The 27348-nt window shown below is 39.1% G+C and overlaps 1 protein-coding gene across 3 annotated transcripts in view; it reads left to right on the forward strand.

The window, feature by feature from the left end:
* Positions 1-218: 218 nt before the first annotated feature.
* The window catches only part of PRKACB (protein kinase cAMP-activated catalytic subunit beta), a 65994-nt gene continuing 38864 nt past the window's right edge, over positions 219-27348 (forward strand). Inside the window, exon 1 of one of the 3 annotated variants that reach the window (XM_038144695.1) lies at positions 219-717. In XM_038144695.1, the coding sequence (XP_038000623.1) occupies positions 672-717 (46 nt within the window). In that variant the 5' untranslated portion in view covers positions 219-671. Of the gene's footprint in view, positions 718-800; positions 1349-27348 lie in introns of those variants that run through there. The other 2 variants (XM_038144696.1, XM_038144698.1) reach the window with 2 other exon arrangements.

A 27348-nucleotide genomic window follows, 5' to 3' on the forward strand; every position in this document is an offset into this window, starting at 1 on the left:
AAAACAGTCACTGAACAGGCGGCAAGCGCGAGTTTCCTCCCGTCGGCCGCCGGGGTGCAGGCCCGGGCGAGTGTCCTCGGGGATGCTCAGAGGCGCGGGGCGGGCGCAGCCGCAGGGCCGCGGCCCGCGCGGCCTCCCGGGGTCACCTTGGGCAGAGCGGCCTCGCCCCCGCTTCGGCCGCTGCCCCGCGGGCGGGCCGGGCCGGGCCTGCCCTGCGGCAGCGGGGGCGCTCCGGGGCCGCCGCCCGCCAGGCGGGGGGTGCGGAGGGTGCCGAGACCCCGCGGGCGACGGCCGCGGGCACTCACCGCCCCCGCCTCCCCGAGCCGCTGCCGGGCGGGGGACGCCGCCCGAGGCTGCCCCAGCCCCTGCCCCGGGCCAGCCCCCGCCCGAGGCGGCGGCAGCGGCCCGGCCGTGGTCGGCTGCGCCCCCGCGGGCGGCGCAGCGGGAGGAGGCGCCGCCCCGGCCGTCATTTCCGCCGAGTGCGGGGCGGGGGAGGGGGCAGAGCGCTCGCCTCCTCCTCCGCGGCGGCCGGAGACACAGAGACCCAGAGCGGGGCCAGGGCAGCTCCGCCGCCGCTGCCGCCGCCGCGCCCGCGGGCCGCGCCGCCCCGCCAGCCGAGCCCGGCCCGGCCCCCGCCCGGCATCCCTCCCGCCCCCCGCCCCGGCCCGGCCATGGGGAACGCAGCCACCGCCAAGAAGGGCAACGAGATCGAGAGCGGTGAGTGAGGGGGACGCGCCGCCGCCGCCGCCTCCGCCCGGCTCCGCTCCCGGAGGAGGGCTCGGGGCCGGGCCTGGCGCGCCCGCCCCGCGTCGCCGCCGCCGCAGGCCCCGCGGCCTCGGGCCGAGCCCTCCGCCCCTACAGGCCCGGCCGCGGCCTGCGCGGCGCCGCGGGGAGTTCGCCCGACCCCGGCCCTGCCGCGGGGCTCAGCGGGCTCTCGGGAAACCAGCGGGACAAACCCGCCCGCGGCCGCCGGGCCGAGGCCGCCGCCGGGCCGCGCGTGCGGCTGTCCCGCAGCAGGTGTCCGTCCCCGGTGGAGGAGGAGCCGGCGGCGGGGCCGCGGTGTCGGCGGGCAGGTGTCGGCGCCTCCGCCAGCCTTCATCCTCGCCCCGGCCCGCTCGCTTTCCCCACCCCCGAACACACCCTGCCGGCGGGGGAGGCCGCCCGCCCGCCGCGCTCCGTCTGCGGCGGGAGGGTTTTTATCCCGCTGCGGGGAATGTAGGTCAGAAACTCCTGTGCTCGCCCGGATCGTGCAGCCCCGGTGACCCTGCGGCCGTGCCCGCGCCCCGCGGCGCAGCCCCAGCCCCGCGGCGTGTTTACATCGCTCGAGAGCGCGCTGGGAGAGCCCTCGGTACGGCGTTGCTCTCCTGAGCCCTGAGTAAAATGGAAGACAAAAGCATTGATCTGAACTCGTCATGGCAGGGAGCTTTCCACTGGTGTTTCTGTTCGTTTGTTTGCTTTGTTTTTGTTGTTCTGTTGGTTTTTTTTTTTCCTCTGAGTATTTCAGCATAACTTTGAACAATATAAAGCCGATTCAGTTGTTGGGAAGAAAACCCTAGACTTTATTTTTTTGCATGTTGACTTACTTCGTTTCTAGTGAAAAACTTTGGGTATGTTTGTGATGGATAAGAGTAAAGACAAGATGTAGTGAGCAGGCAGTTCTGCAAGCTCGGTGTTGTGACAACAATACCCTTTGTTACTGGAAAATCCTAGGGCATTGAAATGGAAATAACTTTAAACGTCGAAGTTGGGGGGGTTTGTTGGTTTGGTTTTGGGGTTTTTTTTGTTGTTGTTGTTGTGGTGGGTTTTTTTCTCTTATTTTGGATTTTTTTTTAATTGTTCTTTTGGGGTTTTTTAGTGTGTGTACTTTTTGTGTATTTACTGTTGAGGTCTGGGGTAGAACTAGGTAACCCGATTTGCATAGGCCGGGTCCTGCCCACACAGCATTCCTCTGGCTTCCCAGGGATCTGCAGTGGGTGCTTCCAGCTGTGGGAGCAGGGGCTCTAGCTGACCTACCCAGTTCTGATTGTTGGTTTCACCTTTCAGTTCTTGTGTCTTACCTCACTATTATTTTAGACTTCACAATTCAAATCTGTTATGAGTGTTTGACCGTTATTTAGTGGTTTTATTTTTTACTTGAGTGCATTAATTTTGATGGGAAGTATTTTAGCCTAACTATAAAGATAAGTGTGGAGAGGGTGGATTGTTTGAAGTACTCCAGATGACAAAACACTGCATTTTGTACTTCATGGTAACTGTACTGCTATTAGTTTGTGCATTTAAATAACACTACAACACAGAGTGTTTACTTTCATTTTAATGAATTCTCATATTACAAAATATAGTAAATTTTTAGGTTGCAGAAGGAGTTTCCTTCAGAACCTCTCTCCCCCTTTGTTAGTGTTTAAAAATGAAATGCTGCTAGAGCCATCAAGCTCAGGTGTTTAATTACTCAGTATATTTAGCAGCAAAATTCTGTAATGATACAACTTCTGTAACTAGGAGAAAAAATTGGTTGTCATTGACATACTGCTGGGAAAGACCAGGATTCACTTGCATGGAAGATTGATAAGATATGGATATTATACAACTAATTAATTATTAGAAACAACATTTGGTTTACTGTCAGTGAATGTTGGTTGTCATCTATTCATATGATACATGGCAACCAAAAACTAAAGAAATATAAAATGAGATGGAGTTTTAATATTTCTGAACTTTTCTTTAATATTTTTTCTTTAATATTTCTGAATATTTGCATTATTGAACTCGTTTTCTACTTTTGCATGTTAAGCGTCCTCAGTAGCATGTATTCCAGACTACAGGACACTGAAAATGAAGTTCTTTGGAGGGCTAACAGAAGAATATCCAGCTTAGAATTCCAAAGGTGATGTTATGCCTTGATTCATGCATAGAGCATATGGAATTGTGTGGATCAAGGGCATGCTAAGGTCCCTGGAAGAACAATGAAGGGTAACGCAGCTTCCCCTGATAACTAGACTTACTAGTTCATGAAGTGTAATTTGAGACCTCTTGCAGTGTCTATGGCCAGCACAGTAAATGCTGTTCACCCAACTATGGCCCTTACATCCTTCTCATTTATTGTAGCTTTCCAATTATAGCCAAATGTCTTTAGTACTTGTTACTTCACTTAGGCAATGAAGTGGAATAAAACCATGAGTATGTGAACACCAGTAGCAGATGAGAGGAAAGGTTTTGGAGTATTTCTGGGCTGAAGTTGCTGGCGAATGAAATCTGAGTGGTGCTGGTGGTTCTTAAGCTTGCTCACCACAAGAGTGAATCGGGCTTGTGGAGCGGGGAGAGTAAGACACATTGTGTATACAGAAGATGGAACGGAGAGCTTCAGTGTAATCTGTTAGGGGTTTATTTCATGGCCTGCTGTTCCACGTTCTCCTAGTATGTCTTGGATTTTGACTTGGAGGACCAAAACTAAAAGTTGTCCTTTGGTAACAAGAAGCGTCAAGGTTCTGGCTCCATTTTAAACTTTGTTTTAAATGTTTTCATGGTTTTCCACAGCAACCTAGGGCCTTTTAGAATAGTAATATAAGTATCTTTCATTTGAAATCTGGAGAGACGCAATTATCAGTTGCCATAAAATTTACTCTGATTCCTCATCCTAATATTAATTTAATTATTCTCTTCGTTATTTATTGGTTTTTTTCAGCTGCTCCATTTACAGTAGTTGAGAACTTTTGCAACCTAGAAGTTAAAAATATCAACATGAAGTAAATTTCATTTTTTAAGAAAGGCCACAGGGAGTCCTCCTTAACTTGTTGCAATTAATGTAGGAAAATGTTAGCTTTATTATTATTCATTATCTTGGAATAATTTGTGAAAGTAGCGTGAAACATAACTACAACACACGAGGTTTAAAAAAGGTCACAACTTTTTAATTCAGCATGTGAATCTGTTACTTTCAAAATCATTAGTTTTACACAAAACAGGAATGTTTTAACTTTACTAGAACTGCTTTCTAAACTAGAATGTATGTCAGCTCAGCAAAACTATATACTTTGTAGAAAGTTTTGTCTGTGTTTTACTTCAGATAACATGATAATACAGATTTTTAAAGTAATTATGATGTATGGCTCTGAATTATTTGCCCTATTAGATATGCAGCAGAATGTCATACATGATAGAAAGAGGTTTGGCTATAAATTAGTAGTAATCCAACTTGTAGGGTTTTTTTGTGGTTTTTGTTGGGTTATTTTGTTTCCTCCATTGCCCATTCCCCTTTCCCCCCCACAGATTCAAGAGTACTTAGGTGTGATGTCTGTTGGTTTGTAATCACCAAACTGGCTGAGAGACCAGGTGATGAGAACACACTCTTCAGGGGCTGGAAGATTTGTAAACTTTCTCTTCTTCCAATGGATCTTGATGATGTGGGCTGGGCTTCTGAGTTTTATTTGATGGGGTTGAGATGGTCTTTGCTGCCTTTTCTGTGGCAGTATGTGGTAGCAAATTGCTCTTAAAATGTATTTTAAAAGGAAACTATACATGATTTTCAAAGCATAATTCTGTACATACAAATTCTGTACATCTTCTTACCCAGTAGCCAGTTCTCTGGTTCTATTAACCCAGCATGATTTTACTAACTGTGACTTTTGTGGTCTTTAAATAGCCAAGTGCAGCATATGTGATGTGTATTCTGCGTGTGAGTTTTGTGTTCATTCACTTTTCCTCAAAGTGTTCCACAGTATCTTCAGTATGACAGAGTTCCCATTATACTCAATTCTTTGCTTTTTAAGTCTTATAATTTGTGGAAAATTTAAGTAGTGCTCCTTTGAAGTGTGCTTGACAGGAAGATGCAGCCTTCTACTTTTTCTTTTTCCAGTTGATTTTAACCTCTTCTGGGTACGTTTCTTAAAAACTGAGGGTATTTTTTTTTTTTTCATATTTTTCATGTGTATTCCCTGCTGGGTCATTCTGTTGTATTTTCTTGCTGAAGACCCAAAGAGACCACAAGTGTATTTCTTGTTAAGACTAGATGAGGCAAGGCTTTATCACTGCTGACCTTGGTTAAATTAAAATTGGTCAAGAAGTGGTGAAAAGCACTGTATTCATTGCTATCCCAAGGTAGCTGATTCCCTGCCACTTTTCCAGAGGCTCTTACTTGAGTGTTTTTGATCAGAGTGTAGTTTTATTCAACCGAGAGTGTCTTTTTCCTTTTGCTCATTATGTTTAGCACTCTGGTTTTGAAATGGGTATCTTTTGGAGCTTGTTCTTTTATCACCTAAAATATGTATTGTATAAAGAGTAATTAAATATATATATTGGAGTGATGCTAGAATGGTCTGCATGAATAACATGTCTGAACAATGTAAGTAATGCTTCTTTCCCTCTATGTTGGGGTTGTATCATCTATGAATCAGGTATGTTTCAGCAATAAGAAGATAAGAAAGATTTGTAATTACTTGCTGAAGAAATACTTGAAAATCCCTCTGCTGTAACCACCAACGTAAGACTACTAGTGAAGAGAGGTACCATCTGAAAATTCTGCTTTAATTAAAAACAAAATACTTATTCACAGCTTGGACTAGCAAAGAGAGAGGTTATCACTCATTAAAGATAGCCACATGGTAGCACAACAAAAGGTCTGAAGGGCCTCCAAGTGATAAATTGATTTGTATTTAGCTGTTGTGGTTAGGCCTTTATTACAGGCTCAGACTACTTTAGAGACAGAGTATTTTAAATTACTTGGCATTCCCTTCTTGCTGGGTTTGTTTAGTGTTTGTTCATCTATCCATCCACATTTGTAGAAGTGACATAATCAAAAGTAATATCTTGAATTATGCTGGGATTGCTCATGTTCTTTAAAGTCACTTTGTTCCTTAGCCTAATTAAGGCTATGCTATGCTGCAAAAAAAAAAAAAAAAAAAAAAAAAAGGCTCTCGTTGGTACAGAGGGCAGAATGTAAGGATGCACGGTGCTGCAGGTTATGGTGTGGAGTGGAGGGCGCTGCTCTGTTCCACGCCAGGCTGGCAGGGAGTCTTCTCCAGACAGTGAGAGTTCTGGAGCTGACACATCCCTCCTTTGGACAGAGCTCCTTTAGAAAGGCATTTGGACAGCTGTCAGATTTCATGTTTTGCCTGCATCTTTCTAGACATCATGAGGGACTTGTTTGTTCAGATGCTTTGGGTTTTTTTCTAAACTACAGCAGTTGGTTTAATAAAGAATATTGTTTCTGCTATACAGTAGGTGAGTTCCAGATCAGATCTGATCTAGAACTGGATCTAGACTGGTTCATTTTGTTGCTTTTTTTTTTTTAATCAGTGCTTCTAGCATTTAAGCTTGCAAAGTTTTCAGTGTTAGGAACCTTGAGTCAGTGGGGATTTTCCTTATAAAATTGTGAAATTTAGGGCTAGAACTTGGTAAAAAGTCTACTCTGTAGTGCTGCTCTCAAGCTTTGTCTTTGTTTCAGGCGCAAGGTGCTATTTCATAAGCATTCTTTCATTTGCAGTTGTGCTTTTCTATCCCCTGCTACTTGTTTTCCTGCCTCTGTGCCCTGAAGTGTGCTGGAGTAACTATTTAGGAGACAAACAAGGTGAACTGAATTTGAGATTGATCTAGGTTAAAAATAACCCTACAGAAAGGGAAGGCAGAAGGGACTTTAGTTACCTGTATTTGGCTTCCTGATCCAGTTCCCTGCAGCCACACAAGCAGTTGCACCAGTGCAGGTAGGATATGGCACAGAGAAGAGAGTAGATAGCAGGCACTAAACAGGAGCTGCCTGACCTACTGCTGTTGCCAAAAAGAGAGCTGTGGTTTCAGGCTGTACTGCGAGTATTTTCCTACCATAAGCAGTTTCTCCGCTGTGAGGTAGAAGTGCTTCCTGGGAAATGGGAAAGAGAACAAAGTAGCAGTGGAGCCCTGAGGAGGTAATTGAAGTGAGGAGTATGTTGTCTTAGAGTTGCAAAACAAGCAGATTAAATCACTTTGTTTCCTTTTGTTTTGTTTATTTTTTTACGTTCCCCTTCGATGGTTGGGAAAAGATTTAAACGCATTTTATTTCTTTTGGTTATCCTGGTGTTCAGGAGGGCTAGTCATGAGCTAGGCCCCATTTTGTTTCTACAAACATACTTTCTTCTCTGAGACTCTTTTGAGAAATGAGGTAAATACTGACAGGAAATGAAGGTGAGACTGTTAGTTTGTGTAGCAGGAGCATTTGGATGCAGCAGTTCAGAGGGTGTGCTCTGCAGGGACCTAAAGGGAGCTGCTGCCCTGCCTGTGGTGTTGGGATCAGCAGCAGGGAACAGGAGTCTCTTCAGGGCTCGTTTGAGCCTCTCTTTGGCATCTCCCCTGCTCTTTCTCAGCAAAATCACATCCGCTAAGAGTAAGGTTTCACAAAACAGCTGAGCCCATCTGGGCTCTGTTGAAAAATCAGATTTCATTCTTAGACCCTTCTCAGGTCAGGACTCAAGTGTTTCTGCAATCCATTGTTAAGGTATTTTACATAGGCAGAAAACAATGCAGGTTTTATCTCTTTGGGCTATCCATAATTATTTTTGTACACCAAATCAATTCTCTGAGGTGTCAGATGGCAAAAGACAGATTCAAAGCAAGCGTTGAAAGCGTAATTGGCAATGAAATGCTCAGGTGGCAAGAAGAAGGAGTCTATATTTTTTACCATTGAGCTCTTCAAGGTATCACTCTGCCAACTTCTTGAAAAAATATTACTCCAAACTACCACTTTCTCATCTGCATTTGTTTGTGTAAGAAATTCAAGACTTCAAGTTTTTGGTGAGAGCTGTTAGCACCTAGCAGTTGGACATCTAGAGCTATATGAAGGTAGAGGAAAATAGAGCAAAACACTGCTTGCTTTTATCTCTACACTTGCCATATGGATCTTTAAGACAATAGTATTTTAGAAGAGGATTCTTTTTTTTTTTTTCCTGTTTAAGATTTTCATGTATCTATTTTTTGTTTTGTTTGGTTGTTGTTTGGTTTTTTTTCCAATTTGCTATTCAGAGGAAGAAATGTAACAAAGTTTTTATTTCTTCCATTAAATTACCTTCTGCTTTTCCCTGCCCAGAAGGAAAAGGTGTTTTCTGGCTTCTGGTAGAATGGGTTCTGGTATGTGTTCCTTGTTAGACGTGTAGTAAGAGTTAGGCTAACTTCTTAGCATTATGCTATGCAGTATAGGTGTGAAAACACTTTGGTGTTTGTTTTGTGTGGATTTTAAAAGCCACATTTTTGTGACTTCTGAATAAACAATCAGTTTCTCCACACTGGAATGTCATCTGTCTGTAGTTTTGAGCAAGAATTTTGGCTTTAGAAATACTTTTCAGTAAATCAAGGAGGCATATAAATATGCTCTGTGTGTAAGAGCTAAATGGGTGTCCAGATTCTGAGAAAGCAAAAACCTTTTCTATGACACAGCTGATCTTTACCAGAGAAAGCCTGATGAGCGTTTTTAGCCAAATCCTCCCCTTATGAAGGGCTTAGAGATGTGCTGTTCTACCTGCACTGACCTTTTTTCTTTAGAGAGATACAGTATTTCTGTGATAGACTAACTGTACAGTAGCAAGGTATCTTAGCTATGTGTCCTTTAAAATGTTGCTAGCTGAGTGAATATATAAACTGTTTGGTGCTTTGTAAATGTAATTGTTAATTTGTTATTCCTCTGCTTATTGTTAACCTGTATCCTTTTGCTAAAATACTGTAATATTTAAACAGAGGGCATCAAGAACTTTTTGTTTCTTTTGTTTCGTTCAGGTTAAGCTGCTTCCAGGAAGTTTGTGCTCATTAACATACTGCATTTGTTGCTAGCACTTGTCTGTAAACCCACAGACATCCACAGCTGCCATGTGGCTCAAGAAATTAAAACAAAGGAAAGTGCTTTTTTGGCAAGAAGATGGAAATTTGAAAGATAGAAAAGACTGTTACTTTGCCTGTGCCCAGAATCAGTTTGCTTTTCTCTCTCACAAAGTGACATAATTAAGGGTGTATGTACTCTGCTACTTCAGTAGTTGCATTGTTATAGTGATTAAGGTTACTTTTGATTACTATAACATTAGGCAGTTTGAAATTCTTTGTCTTGTAGCAAGCAGTGGTAACAGTTTTATTGTGTATGTAAATTCTGATTGTTAAGCATATGATAATATAGCCTTACTTTGCACAGGGCAAAATTGTGATTTAACTGCACCAAAGTCTATCATTAAGATAAAGTTTTTAATGCAAATTACCTATATTCAAGCATTTTATTAACTGCTTCATAGATTATTGTGGAGGATGGAGGTTTTGATCAGGGTTTCTCATTGAAAAACAGGGTAGGTGGTGAGAGAGAGAGAGCATTATGTAGCTAAAATCATGCCAAGCCCATTTGAAAGATCCTGGTATTTCCCTCTAACAGCTGTGATGAAGGAAGACATGTTTTATTAACTTGTTGAGGACTATTTTATATTGGGCAGTTTTGAAAAATTCAATGCCTCAGTTGTATGTTTGTTCCTTGTGAAGACTTGTGTAGTGAGAAGCACACCCTGCAACTCCCGCACTGGTCCTCTGCTTTGGGAACTATGGGTTAAGCATTCTAAAGCAGCAGAGTGCAACAGCGCATCGAGTGTTCAAACTGGATTCTCTCCATTGGCTGAAAAATCTACATTGCAGTGGTATGTGTGTAGTGAACTGAACTTCAGACAGAAATTAGGTGCTAGATCTTTTAGCTTAGTATAACAGCTTGTATGAATAACAAATTGCAAAACAAGCAAGTTTTGAAATTTGTTTAAATGTACAGCAGCTTCATGGGATGTGGAATTGCCTGGGAGATTGAGGGTGTGTAGTGCTTTGTAGTGGTTCTTCGGGTGTTTCCTGGTTCTTTTGCAATTTGGCAATTTCTTTTTCCCTTGAATTTCTTGAGGATGAATGATCAGATGCAAAATTGACACTAAAAAAATTAGCCAGCTTTTCACACAGATTGCACTAATACCTAATAAAGTTCAGTTTCTACCTAAATTTGGTCTATTGTTATGACCTGCTTTCTTCCAAAAGATTGCTCTTTTGATACTACTTACCTCATAATTCAACTGTTCATTTAATATTCAAATGCAGAATTTATTTCATTTGCATAATAACTTAGGTTTTTTTATATTGAACTCCAAGGTAGGACGTTCTTGAACTTTAAAGAATATGTTTAGAGTTTAGGGTGCTTCAATTTCAATTAACAACTTTTTGGTTTTAAGCAATACTTATTACCATGTGTCGGTGATGAACATCGCACACCTTGCATCTCAGGTGAACACTCAGGAAAAGGTTGGCAAGGATGGAATGATGTTCATGTGAAGAATTACTATGTAATTGCTATGTAAGTGACATCTCTTATCTAGAATGGCTAGAGGGCATGATCTGTTAAACTCTGTGGCATGGGGAGTGAGAAATGTCCTATGCTTGCTTTTTTCTTGCTTTTTTTAAGTAGCTGCTTTGAGTCATTGCTTCTGTTGGCTTTTTCCTTAGGAACAGTTATCAATTTATTCCTAATAAAACATTAGAGCTCTCCTTGAGAATGAGAAACTACAGAAAATGAGGATGGAGTTAAAAAAAACAGGCAAGAGCTGGTAAAAGAACAAACGTGAGTCAAGAAATGTAAAAACAGGGTGACAAAGGGAGCTCTGAGCAGAATATGGTTTGGGTCTTGTCCACATACTCCCATCCCAGCAAAGGGAGCTGATTAATGCTGGCCAGAGATGCTCTGCCTGAGGAGGTCAAAATACCACAGCTGTCGGGACATCCTGGAAAGCTTCTTCCACCTGGTTGCAGCTTGGTCCGAGCAGTAGTCTCTGATGAAGAGATCCTCCATCATGTGAAGACTTAAGAGAGGAAATGTATAAATGTAAAGATGGACCAAGAGCATCTTAATAAGAAGTTTTGGAGAAGCTGAAGTCTAGGTTGCCATTAGTCCCACTTGGGCCGTGGCATGCATGTGTTCCACCTTATCCCAGAGGGAGCAAGCTTCCAGGACCCCAGGCAGAGCATTATGGATGTGCTCATATCTTTAATGTATTTTTCCTGACTGGGCTCTGGATTTAGCCCAAAGTACAAGCTGATCCACCTGGCATCGTGCCTCTCCTGATGGTAGGAGATCCCATCCCCTGCTGTCTAGGCAGGGCAAATGGTGAGAAAGTGATGTATGAGGGCATAATGGAATTTTCCAAGATGAGGTGTGAAGATGAACAGGATGCCATGAAGCCTGCCGAAATACTGCATGAGAAAGACATGTGTCTCACGAGACAACAGTCTTCTGTTTGGGCCACTCCTGCCTCAGTCTTGTAGTTGAGTTCAGCTCTTGCTACAGAGGCAGAGAGGACACCCCTGACTACCTTCACGCCAGATGCCTGAGGATACATTCTGGGATTTTGCTCTGCCAGAGGTGCCAGGTATACTTGGCACATTGTATAGTTTCAGCCAGTTCTTGTGGGGTTTTTGGGGGGTGTTGGTTTTTTAGTTTGGTTTTGATGTTTTTTGTTTATTTGGGGTTTTGGTTGGTTGGTTTTTATTGGGGTTTTTTGTTTTGGTTTTTTTTGTTGGTTTGGTGTTTGTTTTTTTTTTTGGTTGGTTTGGTTGTTTTTCTAAATGGAAGGTGTCTCTAGAAGCTTGGTACTTTCAGGAGCTAAAATGGTATTAGTTATTAACTTCAGAAGAGTTGGGATTTTTTTTTGTGATAGTGGTTTTTGGGTTTTGTTTTGTGTTTTCTGCTTTTAAGCAGATGCTTGAAACTATGCAGTTTATTAAAGAAAAACATCTGCTAAGTAATTGACAGCAGAAATATAGAACATAGTTTGGTCAAATAACTTGCTCTTTTCAACTATAAGACAGTGAGGTATGATGATTTGGTTGAATTTTTAAACCAGTTACAGCCTCCTTTACTTGTCACTGTTACTTTAGAGTGTTTTTTTCAGGACCTATTTTAGAAGCAATTTTATAGTGTCTGCTGGGCAGGAGTCTTTGGAGTAGAACCTGTTTTTTGTTGGTATGATATTTTTGAAAAAAAACAAAACATGTTTCTACTGTCTTCAGCTTGAGGTTTGAGGCTATAATTATGAACCATTCTTCAGCTTGCTGCTTATGCAGTACTTACATGACCAATTTTCCTTGGCAGTAAAGCTGACTTGAAAAATGCCTGCCCTTCTCACCCCTGCTACTCTGCTCATAGCTAAAATTCACTGCTCCTCCTGTGCTGATACAGCTGTTCAAGGACTGCTCTGTGTCTCATCACAATGGTTAAGACCCTTGCTCCCACCTGGTGCTGCTGTTTAAAGCTTTTATTTCATGGACCTATCTTAAAACACCACCCCCCCCCTTGTGTTGGGCTGATACAAAGGAGAGATCTAAAATGGGGAAATGGTGTTGATATCCATGGTGTGGATATCACCTTTTGGATATGTTAACATGAGATGGTTTTTAATTTGAAGGACTTTTTGGAGCCTTCCCTTGATCCAGAGGAGCTGCTGACTGACTTTGTAGTGCTATGCATCACCATGCCATTCTCAAATACTATCTGCAAGAGTTGCCCCATTTTTTGCTTACAACTGAGACTAAAATAGTGGTTTGTATCATTTTAGTTCTGTTAAATGTGATTTACCCTCATGGTTGTCAGCACAATTTATTTTGTTAAAGGTATCAAAAAGATCACCAGCCTTCCTCTTCATATTTTTATTGCTCCAGAATGTACTCAAGTATTTGTTAGGACAAATAAAACTGGAAGATGACTAAAACCTGCACATTCCTTTTAGATATAGCATGTGAGTAGGGAGTAGCAGGAGGAAGAAGAGATTTACAGAATTGTGCAGCAGCCCAATGAGACATGTATAGGAATCCAATATCAAAGTTAACCTAAATGGTATGGTAAAGTTAGCGGTGTAAGCACTGGAAATTTAGTATGATCTTTGGCAAAAAAAAATTGAAGGCATTTCTTGCATTTATCTTTTCTGTAGTTGAACTGAATTCTTGCTTAGTGGTGAAGATACTGATTTTCTGTGGGATGTATTTTTTCATTTAAAGTAAAAATAAAGTTCATAGCCTTACTGTCCCTTCTTTCAAAAATAGCTTGTGGTAGTTCTGCCTTTCTTTGTGTGAAAATAATTCCAAACAGAAAATAGTAGTTGGCTGGTTTTACACAGTTCTATTCACAACACTATAATTTTCTCCACCAACTAAATTGACTCATTCATTTCCACTAATACATACAAACTTTACTTGTTCTGCTGCCAGTCTAGTTGTTAAGAGGACTAGCCCAAGACACAGTGGCTGAGAAAACAGAGCAGATGATGTTCAGTATGGAAAGCAGAAAGTGTGGTCCTTTCACATGCAGTCCCTTCAGACTTGGGCACAAATTTTTCAGCAGGAGACCTGTTAGCCACTGGAATGATCTCCCCAGGGAAGTGGTGGATTCACCAACAGCAGGACGCTTAAGGTTCAGCTGAATAAAGCGCTGGGCCATCTTGTCTAGGGCATGCTTTTGTCAAGAAAGGTTGGACTGGTGAGCCTTGAGGTCCCTTCCAACCAGATGTTCTATGATTCTCTGGCATGTTGTGGAGAAGCTGAGTAGCAGAGCATGCTTGTTGAGCTTGAGATTGTTTAATATTTGTGCAGCACTAGAGAGGGGTTTATATTAAGTGACTGCAGGCTGGGAAAGAGACAACAGGTACACTTTTAAGAAATAAATCCAGGGTGAGAATTTTGATTCCTCTGAAATGGTGTGTCTTGAGACTATCCATGGTTGGATAGTCTCAAGAAGGCAAGAGTTATATGAAAAACCCTTTTGATTTCTTGTTGAATGCACATTTAATAGTGAAAAGGAGACATTTAGTGAGAGAAATACATTTGGGGAAAATGTGTTCTTCAGTTGTGAAAGAAGGAATATATTCTTTATACGGATACAAGCCACAATATTGGCAATTTTGTGAGTCAAATAGTAAATACTGACAAAGGAAGATGCAAGAAAATTAAGAAATCATATCATTAGTACCTGTTAAGTATTTGCTAATGCTACAGGTATCAGCTATAGTGTTATAGCATGAAGAGTATTTTTCCTCTTCCAAAATACAGAAGTATATTAGCATTGTGTGTTTAAAAAAAAAAAAAAAAAGGAGTCGTTGACATGTCTGTTGATGTTACTCCTCTTTGGGACACTTCTTTTCCTACTGAAAAAAGCCCAATGGACCTTTATTGCACTCCAAGGATATGATGAAACACTAGATCTCCCTATTTGTGATTGCATCAAGAACTATTCAATGAAAGGTAGCATTAAATTTTTTTCTGGTGTTTCATCACATGGCAGAGTGTATTCTCTCATGAACGATTAAACTGCAGATGCTGCTGACATCTGTTATTGTTTGGGAGGTTCTCATTTCTTTGTGTAGTTGCAGGAGGGTTATCTGAATCAGAATTAGTTTTCCTGCTGCAGCAGCATCAACCTTGCAGTGTTTCATGAGACAATATGTAACCACAACAAAACCAGTATTTCATTTTTATAGGTGTACTTACTGAGGTGGTTTTGTGGTCCAAACACGGAGTAATTGTCACAGATTGGATAATTTAGAGTTGAACTTAGAGGACTGCAATGTGAAGTACCAAAATACTATGCGTCGATATCATAGCTGTTTAAAAAGTACTTCCAGCTAATCGCTCTGTTCAAGTACTTCTTCACTGGTGATAATGTTTAAGAAGGGATGGCAAAATTAGAATAGTTTTGAAAGATGACCTACAAGCAGATATAAATCTGGTCCTTGAAATTTTTACAATTTAAGAAGGCGAAAATGTAGCCCTAATGGCAGCCTAATATTTATAGATGCTTTATACTGAAGTATGCATACTTGATGTATAGATGGAATTCATTTAACTGAAGGAAGAAAAGCTCTGAACAAGGGCAAGAAAAATTTTTCATGCCATTACCACTTAATGATTTTTCAGGTTGGAGAAAGTGAGGAGAAGAATAACAGTTTTAATACAACAAATATAATTATGCTCTAGGCAAGATAATTGTTTGTAAACATTTTACTGTATTTTGACGATGATGTTGGTGAGTGATGCAATGGAATTAAAGTTAGGAAAATGGGAAGAAACAGTAGTTATATATTGACAGTTGCATCTTAAAGCATTCATGTGGTAGTAGTTTATAACTCTGTAATACATATTAATATTCTGCAGACATTGTATAAGACATATACAGGAAAGCAGGTATCAGTTCATCTTTTTACTGGTAAAGGCACAAAAGAGTGAAGATGATGGCCAGCTCTTGTTCCATTCCCATCTTAGTCACCAATTTTGATAAAGTGGCCAAAATAAGAGGCCTGTTTCAAAAGAAGGTCTTTTAATATATCATGGGGAGCTTTTTTAAGCAAATGTATTTGATTCATTTAAATAAAAGGAAATAAAGTATATCTGAAATATTTATCCTCTTAGAATTTTTTTAAATTTTTCCATTTAAATCTCAGAATGTGTGGGTCATACTGCTATTCCAAGTAGCATTAATTTTGATCTGAAGATAATGATATGTATGTAAGCTCCCTGTAAATAGGCCATAAATGATTTGCAGTCTATAGTGGTAGTGTGGTAGTAATATTTTGAATTTGGGCATCTGGCGAAGGGTAGAAGAATTTGGACATGTATGTTCAAAGTTTATTTTTTAAAATCAAGCCATTAATAGGTAAGGGATCTGCTTTTCTTTGGTTGTTCTATTGGCACATACTAGCATGGTGCAATTAACATTTTTTCTTACATTAATGAATGCTTTAACCTCTTAACAAGAACATTTTTAAGAAGACTTTTACTTTAAGAAATTGAAAATCTTTTTGAAGTGAAATCTTATATTATGGTCCTCTGTTACACAATGTAAGTATTGCATTTTCCTTAATTCAAGCTATGCATTGCAGTATTACTTGTTGATTTATTAACAAAGAGAATCTAGCTTAGGAACAAATTAATTTATGAGGATCAAGACAGTCTGTCTTAATTCAGTGTTTCTATTTTAGTACATGTAACCACGTAAAAGATGTATCTTCTTTGCTGTAAAGTATTTTCTTCTCATTCTTTTCGTTGAGTGATTTTGATGACAAACACTGTTAGGATTAAGAAAATATTTTCTTGCCAGCCAGTGTTTATACACCATGCATCTGTCTTCTGTTTTGTCTTTTGTCTTCTAAAGGCTGGTATAGAAAGTATTGTGGGCTAGCGAGATTGTCATTGTTAATGAACATTACCCCTCAAATCCTGCACCTGTTCAGGTAATATTTAAAAAAGAGAGAGAATGTGTACCCCTTGTTGAAACAAGGTGCCATGGGGTGTTTTTTAACCCATTGTATTTCAAGAATATATTTTAATCTCATCTTACAGGATAATTAATAGTGTTGTTTTAAGTAGTAAACAGTGATGACTATTGCATATTAAAAACTATGCATTTTAATATTTTTAGCTACTCACTATTAGTTTAATTTTGCTTTGCTTAGAAATAAAGGTTACATTATTTCAGTATGTGTATTTTCAGTATCAGTATATTCAGGTCGTTTTCAGTATCTTACGTTGCTTGGTAAGAGTAAAATTATTCAAACACTTCTTATGCTGTCTGTTCTTATCACATCTGTGATATTATGGGCTGGGTAGATTTCTAGAGAAAATGAAGGCTGGAAATGCAACTTTCCTATTCTTGGTAAATAAACCGGAAAGTCCACCAAAACTCAAACCAGCCAAATTGATGTTTTCAAAATAAAAAGCCAGTTAGCTCACCAGTGGAATATTTCAGGAAGGAGAACCTGTGTACCTGTATATCATTTGGAGAACATGAGTGTGTGTTGTTTCTGAGGGGAGTCAAAGACACAGCAAAGAGTCCCTAAAGAGTTTGAGCAAATAGTGGAAGACGGCCCGTGAAAAGCAGAGCAAGGCATACTTTGACTGAGCATGGCTAAAGAAAACTTGTTATGGACTTCTCACCGTTCATTTTTTTGTATAGGTAGAATTTTATACATTCTTTATAAATATCCAGGGTTGAATCAAGACAATCTGCAGCAGAGAGCAGCATTTCACTTATTTCTGTTCAAGGGATGAGCGGGTGATGGAAGCAGGTAACCTGCTCAGGTGAAGTAGGTGACGATGCATTTGTGTGAGGAGCATGGGTTTGGTTGTTTTTTTCTTGACTAGCAGAGCTGTAATGATATGTACTGTCCAAAGGTTCTTTTGCTGTATCACCTAGTTCTTTGCCTTCATTTTATGGTTTGGTGTTTCTATCAACAGGCCAAGGAGGACTTTTCAGGTGATACATAATTTTCCTTTCCTGGGCAGTTAAAAATCAGTATATTTTCTCTATAGAAACAGCTGCTCAGAGTTTGTGATCACACACCACCAGACATAAAGTGTGCCACTTTATTTTGCAAAACTGATTCTCTCTTGCTGCTAAGATAGTTTGTAATTCTTGTGTAAATTTATAAGCTTTAAAAAAGCTCTGGTGAAATGATTCCAGTTCTGTCAGGTCTCTATTGTCCATAATAGAGTCATCTTAGAATGAGTTTTTATGGTTATATAGCTCTTATAACAATTAAAGGATTCCTTGCTCAGGCAAATTAAAATCAGTCTCATGATGTGGGCAGGGGGAAAGGGTTTTATTAAGGAGTTGAACTTATTTCCCTCATTTTTATGTATACTTCTTATGAATACTATTGAACTTCTTTCAGCTGTAATTAACATACATGCAGAGCCCCTCTCTGTTTTTTCATTACACCTTTTTCCCAAGCTGTCTTTCCACATAGATCTGTTTCAGACAGATTAGTTTTATGTCTCCATTACAGTTTTGTTCAAATTGGAGTTTTTACAATAGTGCATGCACACATTGCATTAAACTATTTTCTGTTGAAGGTCTATATGAAAGTTATTTGATTTGTTACTAAAAGTTAACCAATGCAGTGGGTAGAGAATAAAATAAACCCTCATTTTCCTCTCTGCTTTTCTTCCTGTTCTAATAGCTTTTATTTCTTCTTTGTGAAATAGGCACCCAAGTAACATTTCATCATCCTGGGGATAAAAAAGCAGCAGTACCTACAGCTGAAAATCATATGGTATAAGTTACTTGTCACAGAACAAGGATAGTGTCTACTCTTCAAGGATGGTATTTAGTACCCTTGGGTAGCAGCTTGTCCTGATGATGCTGGAGGCTACTTCATCCTGCTTCCAGAGTTCCGTAGGTCTTTCCAAAGGAGCTCAACTGATACATTTCCTTCTCTGCCTGATCCTGATTGAGTGCCAGGATAGTTCCATACATTGTTTTACAGGAAGTACCAGTCTCTGGAAAATCGAACATGTGCCTGTATCTGTTATTACAAAGAATGTGTAAACAAGGGCCCTGCAGAGGTTATGAAAAGAATACGAATTCTGACTTTTTTAATGCCTTTGAATGCCAAAATGTGAAATATAAATCATGTCTTTAAGACATAGCTTTCTGTTTAAGTTATGTAGACAGGTACTTTCCTATGAAAAGGCAGTAAATTTTACTAGTCAGTTATTGTCTTTATTCATAAATATTCATCATTAGTATGACAGTAGGTTGACAGTGGTTTAGTTGACTTTATCCAGCATCACTGGAATTCCTGGTTCTTATTTTTAGAATGTACAATAAAGCTAAGAGGTAATATGGTAGCTTTTTCAGTGACATAGTTTGTAGTTCGCATATTTTTATGTTCAAGGTAGAGGAATTTATTAAAAATTTTAGGAAGAAATCAATCTTTATATATATTATATCAGGTTTAAGAAAGACAATTTGGGATAAGAAGGGAATAGGTATTGTGATAAGCCTTTGCTGTCTGGAACTCTTAGGGAGTTCTCTTTTATAAACTCAGAAATACTCCTAAAAATCTCGTTAGAAGCCCGCCCATCAGTGTTTTGTAGAAATAGCAGAAATGTGTCACACTCTGGTATCACAGTATGAAAATTGTTTGTAGATACTATTCAGCTCTTATCCAAGGTCAAACTGCAGTATTTGTTGACCTTCCTACTTAGGCTTGATGCACTGAAAATCTGGGCTGTTAAACTTGGGAGTCATATGATTGTCTAAATCCTTACTTCTCATTCGCGATGTTCCAGAAAAACAAGGCAGAGGCAATGCAATCAGGCTTAACAGTCCTATTGCTTTTAACCATTTCTGAATTTCTGTTGGGGAAAGTGTAGGGAAAATAACAGGGAAATTGTTTTGGGAAAATAATTAGCTTTTAAAATTAGTTGGCGCTGTTAAGCACCTTTCATCTGTAAACTGGCAAATAGCTGCAAATATTAATTTAACAATTAACTCTTTAGAAGACCTAGGCACGCAGCAATACAGTAAAGCGACTTCTTATAATTACGCTAGGCTTGTAGTAACACTTCTAGTAACTTAAAATAATGTGTATCTTCATTTTTTGACAGTCATACATCTAAATTGGCAGTCTGTTACAGAGAGAAAACTATACCTTATTTTATGGCAATTAGTATATCAATTTACTTCACGTTCTCAAAGTGCTTATTAATTTTAGCTCAAAATAGATCAAATGTACCACATGTGACTGCTGTATCATAATACTACATTTCTATTTTTAAACCTAAATGGACTCTGGGAAAGTACTTTGCAAACTTTTGGCTTCTATTGCAGAGCAGGTTTCCCATGTGTTCCTGCGTAAAGTGCCTCCTGATGGGGTCCTGGAATAGCCATTCGTCTTTCTGGCCAGGTTTCAAGCTTTTATGTTTGTTAATTAAAAAAACATGAAGTAAAGTCAGGTGAATTGTGTAAATTCTTCTTCAAAATAAGCAAGCTGGGGAAACTTCATCTTCTTCATTTCAGTCCTGAAAATGTTCAGATACTGCAAGGGAAAATGAAATGTATGCTAGAAGTCATGAGCTCAGAATCATATTAATAGTATTTTGTTTTAAAATTGTTTTCTCTGTGAACTTACATTCAACACCAAAGAAAAAATGCTTGTTTCCCTGTAAGTGACAAAATTTTCAAAACTTATTAATCTCTTATTAAAAATAAGTCTCATATTAAAAATATGCCAAATATTGGAAAGCAAACAGTCTTTACCTTTCTTGCTCTGCAGTCATGGAGTCACAGCTCAGAAGTTATGTTTAGGTTAATATTTATTTTGTAATGGCCAATCGGGATCTCTTTATCCCCACAGCACACAGTCAAAGTTAAATGTTAGATGTCACCTCACAAAACCATCACAGTCATGAAAATGGATAAAGAGAGAGTTGCCAAGGCAATAAAGAATTTTAGTCATTTCTAGGTTGAAGGCAGCTGTAGAATGCAACAGATGAGTCTTAGAAGAGCTGGTAAAATGTTACTAAACTGTTGGTTCCATGGCTCTGTCAGTGCATGCAGTGGTGTTGTACACTGATTGTAGTTGGGCTTTTGAGCATAAATGTGTGTAATCACCGCTTGTAGTAATTTAGTCTGAAAGTTGCAAAGACAAAAATACCAATGTGAAGCAGCACCATTGATACCTGTATTTAACCACATCATAAAGGAATATTAATTATTTTTGCATCATAATTTGGGGTCCAGGGGAGTACCCTTAGGTGATCCATGCAATCCATTATAAACTTTGGATGTTTTGATTGCTTAGCCTGTGAGCCAAAGAGTAGAAATGCTTTTCTGAAGTCGCTTTTCATGCTGCAGTCCTGGCTCTGGCAGAAGAGATTGCACCTCAAGGTCAGATTTATTTTTTTTAATCATTTTCAACATATTAGTGATGCTGCAGCCAACAAGTTTTACTGTTTAAGTGTCTCAATCAGTATCTGTGGCAACAACAGATAAAAACAAATGATAGCAAAACAAGATCTAGCAAACTTTAGTGTTTGAGGAGTTAAGTTTTTTAGCATGCCCAAAGTGTATGTGTAGTTTGGTATTCATTTCCTAAGTCAGTTATAGCCAAGTCATAAGTTGCTAAAAACTGAAGAATATTGAATAGGGTGTTTCATCTTTCTTTTATGCCCAGTTGGCACTCAGTAACTAAATTAAGCTTCCATTTCAGTTTGAGAACTGGAAAGAGTTGACATAATAAGATTCTGTTAAATCAGTTTTTGGCCTTTGACCTTCTAGAATGAATGTCTAAAAGAGAATTAAGGGTGAAGTTGTATAGAGACATGGAGTATTGTCCTTTAAATTTAAATGGCTGAAAAATTGGTGCAGCAAGGGGTTAGGCTATTTTCTTCTCCATGTACAGTGATAAGGCAGAGCTTTTTATCTAGAAAAATTTTGGCTACACTACACTCTTGGAGACTTGCATTGTACAACTTTATTTTTTAATAATATGAAAGAATAAAACTCTTCTAATTGTTTGAGGCTACTGGTGAAGATGCCTTTTCCTGCTCTTTAACGTTACCCTCAAGCTCAGGTTTTGTCTTCTCTCACTGTAGTGGTTTCAGATGCAGAGCCCTCACTCAGTCCTTCCTTAGCTCCTTGTTTCAGTTTTACCTCTGCCTTGTGCCAGCTCCCTAATGCAGTCTTGCATCAGTTCTCAATTCTTTGCCTATTAGCCCTTCCTCTGATTTTTTTTGCCTTTCCTCCCCCCAGTTCTGTTGTGAAATCCTATTTTTTGACCGAGTTTTGGTGACGTTCTGGTATATTCTAATATTGTTATGTTCTCCATGCTTGTGTCATACTTGTTCCTGAAGTGGACACTTACTGGCAGAGAAATGAATATTTTAATTTTAAACTGTGTTTTAATGGCTCACCAATTACTTGTAAGCCAAGAAGCAAGTGTAATTTCCTTTATCTTTCATATTTTAACCTGTTTTAGCAATAATTAAAGTTGCTGGTGTAAATATGTCTTGAAAAATATCTATTTCACTCAATATGTTTTCTTAGGAGGCCTTAATTTAGGGTTTATTTGATTTAGGACAAAAATCAGATTTTATTAAATGTGTCTTTTTTACGTGTACTTATAGTTCTCTTTATTTTTAGTATGTCAGCCAATTTATGTTGTTTACTGTCAAAAGTGTGATATTAATCCATCTCCTTGTCTGATGCAAAAAAACCCAAAAACAAGTGTTTGAACTCTAGGATGCCAATTTAAGCATGAAACATCAAAATAAGTCTTATTTTTAATTTAAACAAAAAACATTCAATTTTATTTGAAATTGTTTCTATGTGTATGGCTGAGTTTTCTGTTGAATTTCAGGCTACCAATTATTTTTAGACTACATAAATTAATGAGAACAGATGGAAATGTATGATTAGAAATTTTGGCATATTGAGGAGTCAGCCTGAACTGAAAAATACTTGAATGTATAATATGTGGAACAGAATTATATCAAAGAGGTATTTGCAAAACCAGAGGTGCAAAAGAATTCTGTGAAGAAAGGCAGAGAGAACATCTGAGCTCAGCCTCCACAGCACATTGCCCAGGACACGAGTAAGTGGCCTCTTCTCCTGCAGGTGGCTGTGTCCAGTCCTGTGTCTGGTAATTGTACCTCTAGATGTGTGTTCACTCCTTCAAGGGAGTGAAACAAGTAATTGCAACAAAAACTGTCCAAGTGAGAGAGAGGAGGAGGGGAAGTTTTTCTATATACTGTGTAGTGTATATATTCATGTAATAATATTCATATATGATTTTCAGAATTAAAATATTTACCTAGAGACATGAATTGCATTTTTAATAGTATTGAGAAGAATTTGTCTTTGTAGAAAAGGAGAAGAGTTAAAGGTTCATGCTGAGTTTCCTGCCCTGCTATTTTCATACCTATTCTAGGTGACTGCAAGCATTTTGTTATTAGGGTAGTTAGTTATGGTTTTGTTTGCAGTTCTTCTGAAAGTATGCTTTTCTTATCTATATTCCTTGAGCTGGTTGCTTTAAGTAGAACAAAATTTGTACAGAATATCAGCCTTTCTTTCCTGTTTCTTAGAGTGAGTATATATGTACCCATTTTTCCTCAGAGCAAGGAAGGAAGATAGACTTGGTGTTTCAACATGAATGTCAATGAGGCTGCAAGTTTTCCAGCAATGCATAAATGCATTGTTAGCCTTGCACAACTTTACAGAAAAATCATGTATCAGCAGTGTTTTCAAAAATTGCAATAATACTTTGCCTTATTTGGCTCATAAGTGAAGCTGATATTTTCTTCTGAAAGTGTCAACTTCACTGAGACAAAGGAATGCAGATGTCATATATTACCTAATAATAATATGTAAGCACTCATTTTCACTTCAGATAAGTATTCATTTAGGCTTTTATTTCTTGTAGTTTAAGTGCTGGGCTTTTTTAATTATTATTGTATTAGAAAGGTGAGGAGAGGGCTCAGTTACTGCAATTACTAAGTTCATTATTTTGATACTTCACTTAAATGGGATGCCATGTGTTTCCTTCCACCCACCCTCCCTAGAGTGGAGGAAGGTGGATCTTGTAGTGGAAATAAGTTTAGAAAAATTGCCCAATGTAGTGCAACTGTTACCTCATTTTGGCAGTTGGCAGCTTTCTTGGGTAGATTTTAACTTGAGAGGAATTGGAAGAAAACCAGAACCTTCCCACATGCCATGTGACTCCCAGAAATAACAATTCTGTATTGAGCTTGTTAGGAAGAGCTATGAGCATCTGAGACTGGCTCCCAGTGAAACATGTTTGTTCTTCCAGGGGGAAGAAATGAAGCCTCAGGCTAGTTACAAACTTTTAAGCATTTTTTCTCAAAATGGTTCAAGTAAATTAAGATAAAAACTCAAGAGATGTTTTCCAGCTCTGCTAAATTAGAGAGATTTTTATTTCCCAGAAATAAGAAGGGCCTGTATGATGCTATCATGAGATAGACTTCACCCATTCAAAATAGGAATAGTCAAAACATTTTCTGTATTTTGGAGTAATCATGATTAGGATGGCCTATCCTATGATGTGACCACTGCCAGATGAAGGATGACATTCCCAGTTATGAGCAGGAAGGCCCTAGATGGTGAAGCCTGTTTGGCAAAGGATCTGCTCTCCCTGTGTGCAGTCTGCAGTGGAAGTGGGCACTGAAGCATGCGGTGGTACACAAGAGTGACAGTATCCATGTTCAGGAGGGTATGGGGTTGATTGTCGCTGCTTTGAGAAGATGCTTTTAGTGGCAATTCGCAGTATGCGATACGGTGATTTTCAGAATGCATTTTTAATTACTCTTTGCTCCTGTTTCTCTTTAGAGAAAATTAAAGGTAAATACAATTTCAACTAATGGATGTTCTTGTATCTAATTGAAAGGTAGCTTCAAGGTGATTTTCTGTGGTTAGCCTGTCAGTTAAAAGTTTATATTACACTTAATTCAAAATTATTTCTTTATTTTATTTAAATAGTGTTACTGTGGAAAAGTTTATTCTTTGTGAAATCTAATGAGCTCTAGTGAGAAATGAAATCTAGTGAGCTCTATTACAAGTAGCCAGCATAACAAAAACCTGTTTCTTAGAAAGAAAATATTTGCTCTTCAAACAAAATGCAGAATTGTTAAACTTCTCAGAATAAAAATATTATATATTATCAAGCACTCATTTTCCACTAAAAATAAGAAAAAATGTTATGTTCAGCACAGCTTGTAATTTATTCTCTATAAGCTGGTGAAGGAACCAGTAGTTTATTTTGTTTTTTTAAAAAAAAAATCTTTGATCATGATGCTTTGAAAGGGAAAATACAATTGAAAGGTTGAGGATATAGTATTAAGGAATTATATCTTTGCAGACATTCATATTGCATGTGGAGCTAGCATGCCATGTGAATTGGTTGACTTTGTTCAAACAATTGTTTAGAGAATTACCAAGATTGGTGTATTTTATCCACAAAAAAGAAAAGAAACACTACAAGATTAATCTTGTAGTGTTTCTTTCGTGGAAAAGACTTCCTGCTTTCCTGTGCTTTAAAACAAAAATAGTCATGTATTTATCTCATTCTTTGTAAATAGAAGAGTGAAAGATATCTTTTGACCATTCTACCTGTCCAAGCTTTAGTTGTTTTGGCATTTGTTGTGAAGTAAAACTTAGGAATGCCACAAGGTAATGTGGACTGAGAAACAAAGTGCCTGTTGCTTACTGGTAAACACATTTCATTAATAGCTAACGGCAAAAGTTTAATTTTAAGAATTTTTTTAAACTTGGTGAATTATTTCTGTTATATTCAAATGTAAATACTATTTAAGAATATATTCAGACTAATAATAAATTCACTTTATGTGAAATAAACTCGATATAAATTAGAATTTTAAATTAAAACCCATCACAAGTAGGGAGAAAAGTACAATCTGTGAACTTCATTGCTGCTTCACTAAGAAAAATAGCCAGTAATTAGAAGGTTGGTGTGTGAATTATTTCCCCTCTAAAAAAAATGAGATATTCAGTTGTTTTTACAGAACACCTTACAAATGAATGATTGAGTACTTCTAAAATTTTCTTTTGAGTTTTTTACCTCATGCTTTGTTTGGTCTTAAACCAGCAGATGGCATTTGTTATTCCATTTAAGTCGGACTAACATGTATTTTGTAAACATGGTGTAATTAACCTCAGCATATAGAGAAATCTTGTTTTCTGAGCTGTCCTTCTGATGCCTCTGCATCCTGCAAGTTCCTGAGATTCCACCCATTTAGCACAAGGTGTGTTATGTGAACTCTGAAATGCCCTCTTAGACATTCTGCAGCCTCTTGTCCTGTGGCCAGCAGCATCCCCTCTACTTCCCAGGGTTTAACGCCCATGTTCCACTCTAGCTGCTGTGGGGGACAGTGGGTGCTTCACTTGTTCCTCTGTTTCGTGGGGTATCTGAAGCAGAGCAGGCTGGTGGGAGAGGAGGGAGCAGGATCCTCTAGGGCAGCCTGCAGTCTGGTGAGGCACTGGAATACAGGGGCTGTGTAGTGGTGAGCACATCTCTGCAGCACTTGGCCATATGTTTTGTGCTTCAGACTGTGCTTTATGGAAGCCACTACTGTATTCTAATTTGCACTCTCTACTCCTTCAGTCTATCAAAAAGCACTATCCCTTTTAATAGAGTTACTTTGGCTTTGCTTTCTTTCTTATTTGGATATTTTTCTAATTGAACCTAAATGTCATATAATCAAGGAATGCTCCAGTTTTGGAGGAAAACAAAGGTATGAATTTAAAATGCTTGGCTAAAGGTGGAGTAATTCGGTTTGGGCTATTTTTTTCCGCTAGGGAGTGTGCTGGTGATTTAAAATGCAGATTGGCTTCCTGAAAGTGTTACTAAAATGTCTCTGGTTACTCTAGTATTTATCATTCTGGTCTTTTACTGTGCAGTACAGATCTGATAGTGAAGTGTAGCTGCTAATATAGTGAATAATTTTTGCCTACAAGACTTCCATTTAGGTGGACATTTTACTGCTGTACTTTCTTTTATTTCCTCCCATTATCCTGCATCAAAAATTATCTGTAATTATGTCTCCAGATCTCTCAGGGTTAATAATAATTTGTTATGTGTGGCAGTCTGATTCAGGACACATAATGCTTAATATGTCCTAGAAAGGGGTTTTTGAACCTAAGTGTGCCTCATTTGGGGTAGTTCCTTACAAGTTCCTTTACCTAAGTAGCTAAACCAAGGAAGGATAGGCCAAACCTGTAGATTTTGGAAAAAGGAGAGCTCCTCTACCCAAAGCCTCCTGTAGCCAATATCCTCTCCACAGCAGCTTTGCACCTGCAGGAGCTTTTACGGTTCCTGTGAGAGGCAGATCTTCAGCATCCTTGTTCTGATGGAGAATGGCCAGGATGGAAGCGGGGAGCTTCTTCTTGAGCCCAGTTAGATACTGAGCAAAATGTCTGCATGGTTCTTCTAATTCAAGAACTTCATCTTACTCATTTTGGATCAATAACCCATTAATGCTCAACATTAATCAACAGTAGTAATTAGTTTGATGTAAATTAAGTGGACCAAAACCTTTATTTGCTGTTAGGTTTTTCAGAGAGGCAGAGCAACTGAGTTCATGCTAAATTGCTTCATAATCTAACCTTGGATTTTAAGTTTTAAAGTCCATATGCTTACATGTTTTTTCTAGACCTCGTTGGTTCAAAAGCAGAAACAGCTTACTCTGGGTAGATTACTGTTTTATGTAAATACAACAAAAACCACTTACATAGGTACCTTCTCTTTTACTGCAAAGTAACAGTACAAAACTTCTGATTGGCTGTCAAGCTATCATAAATTGTGCTAGCAACTAACTACAGAAAGTTATTTGAGCAGTGTGTGTGATTTGGAAGGGCATGGACACCAAGCAGATTTCACCAGTACTTTCAGATCTCCTGTACTTATGTGAAAGCAGCTGTTTCAAAGATGGTTCCTGGCTAACCTTTGTTTTACTGTGGAGCAATTGTGTAATTTTTATTCACGTTCTGCCAATGTTGATCTTGCAGTCTGAACTGTCGTTTTGGCA

This window comes from Motacilla alba, chromosome 8 (assembly GCF_015832195.1).
Source record: "Motacilla alba alba isolate MOTALB_02 chromosome 8, Motacilla_alba_V1.0_pri, whole genome shotgun sequence".
Taxonomy (NCBI): domain Eukaryota; kingdom Metazoa; phylum Chordata; class Aves; order Passeriformes; family Motacillidae; genus Motacilla; species Motacilla alba.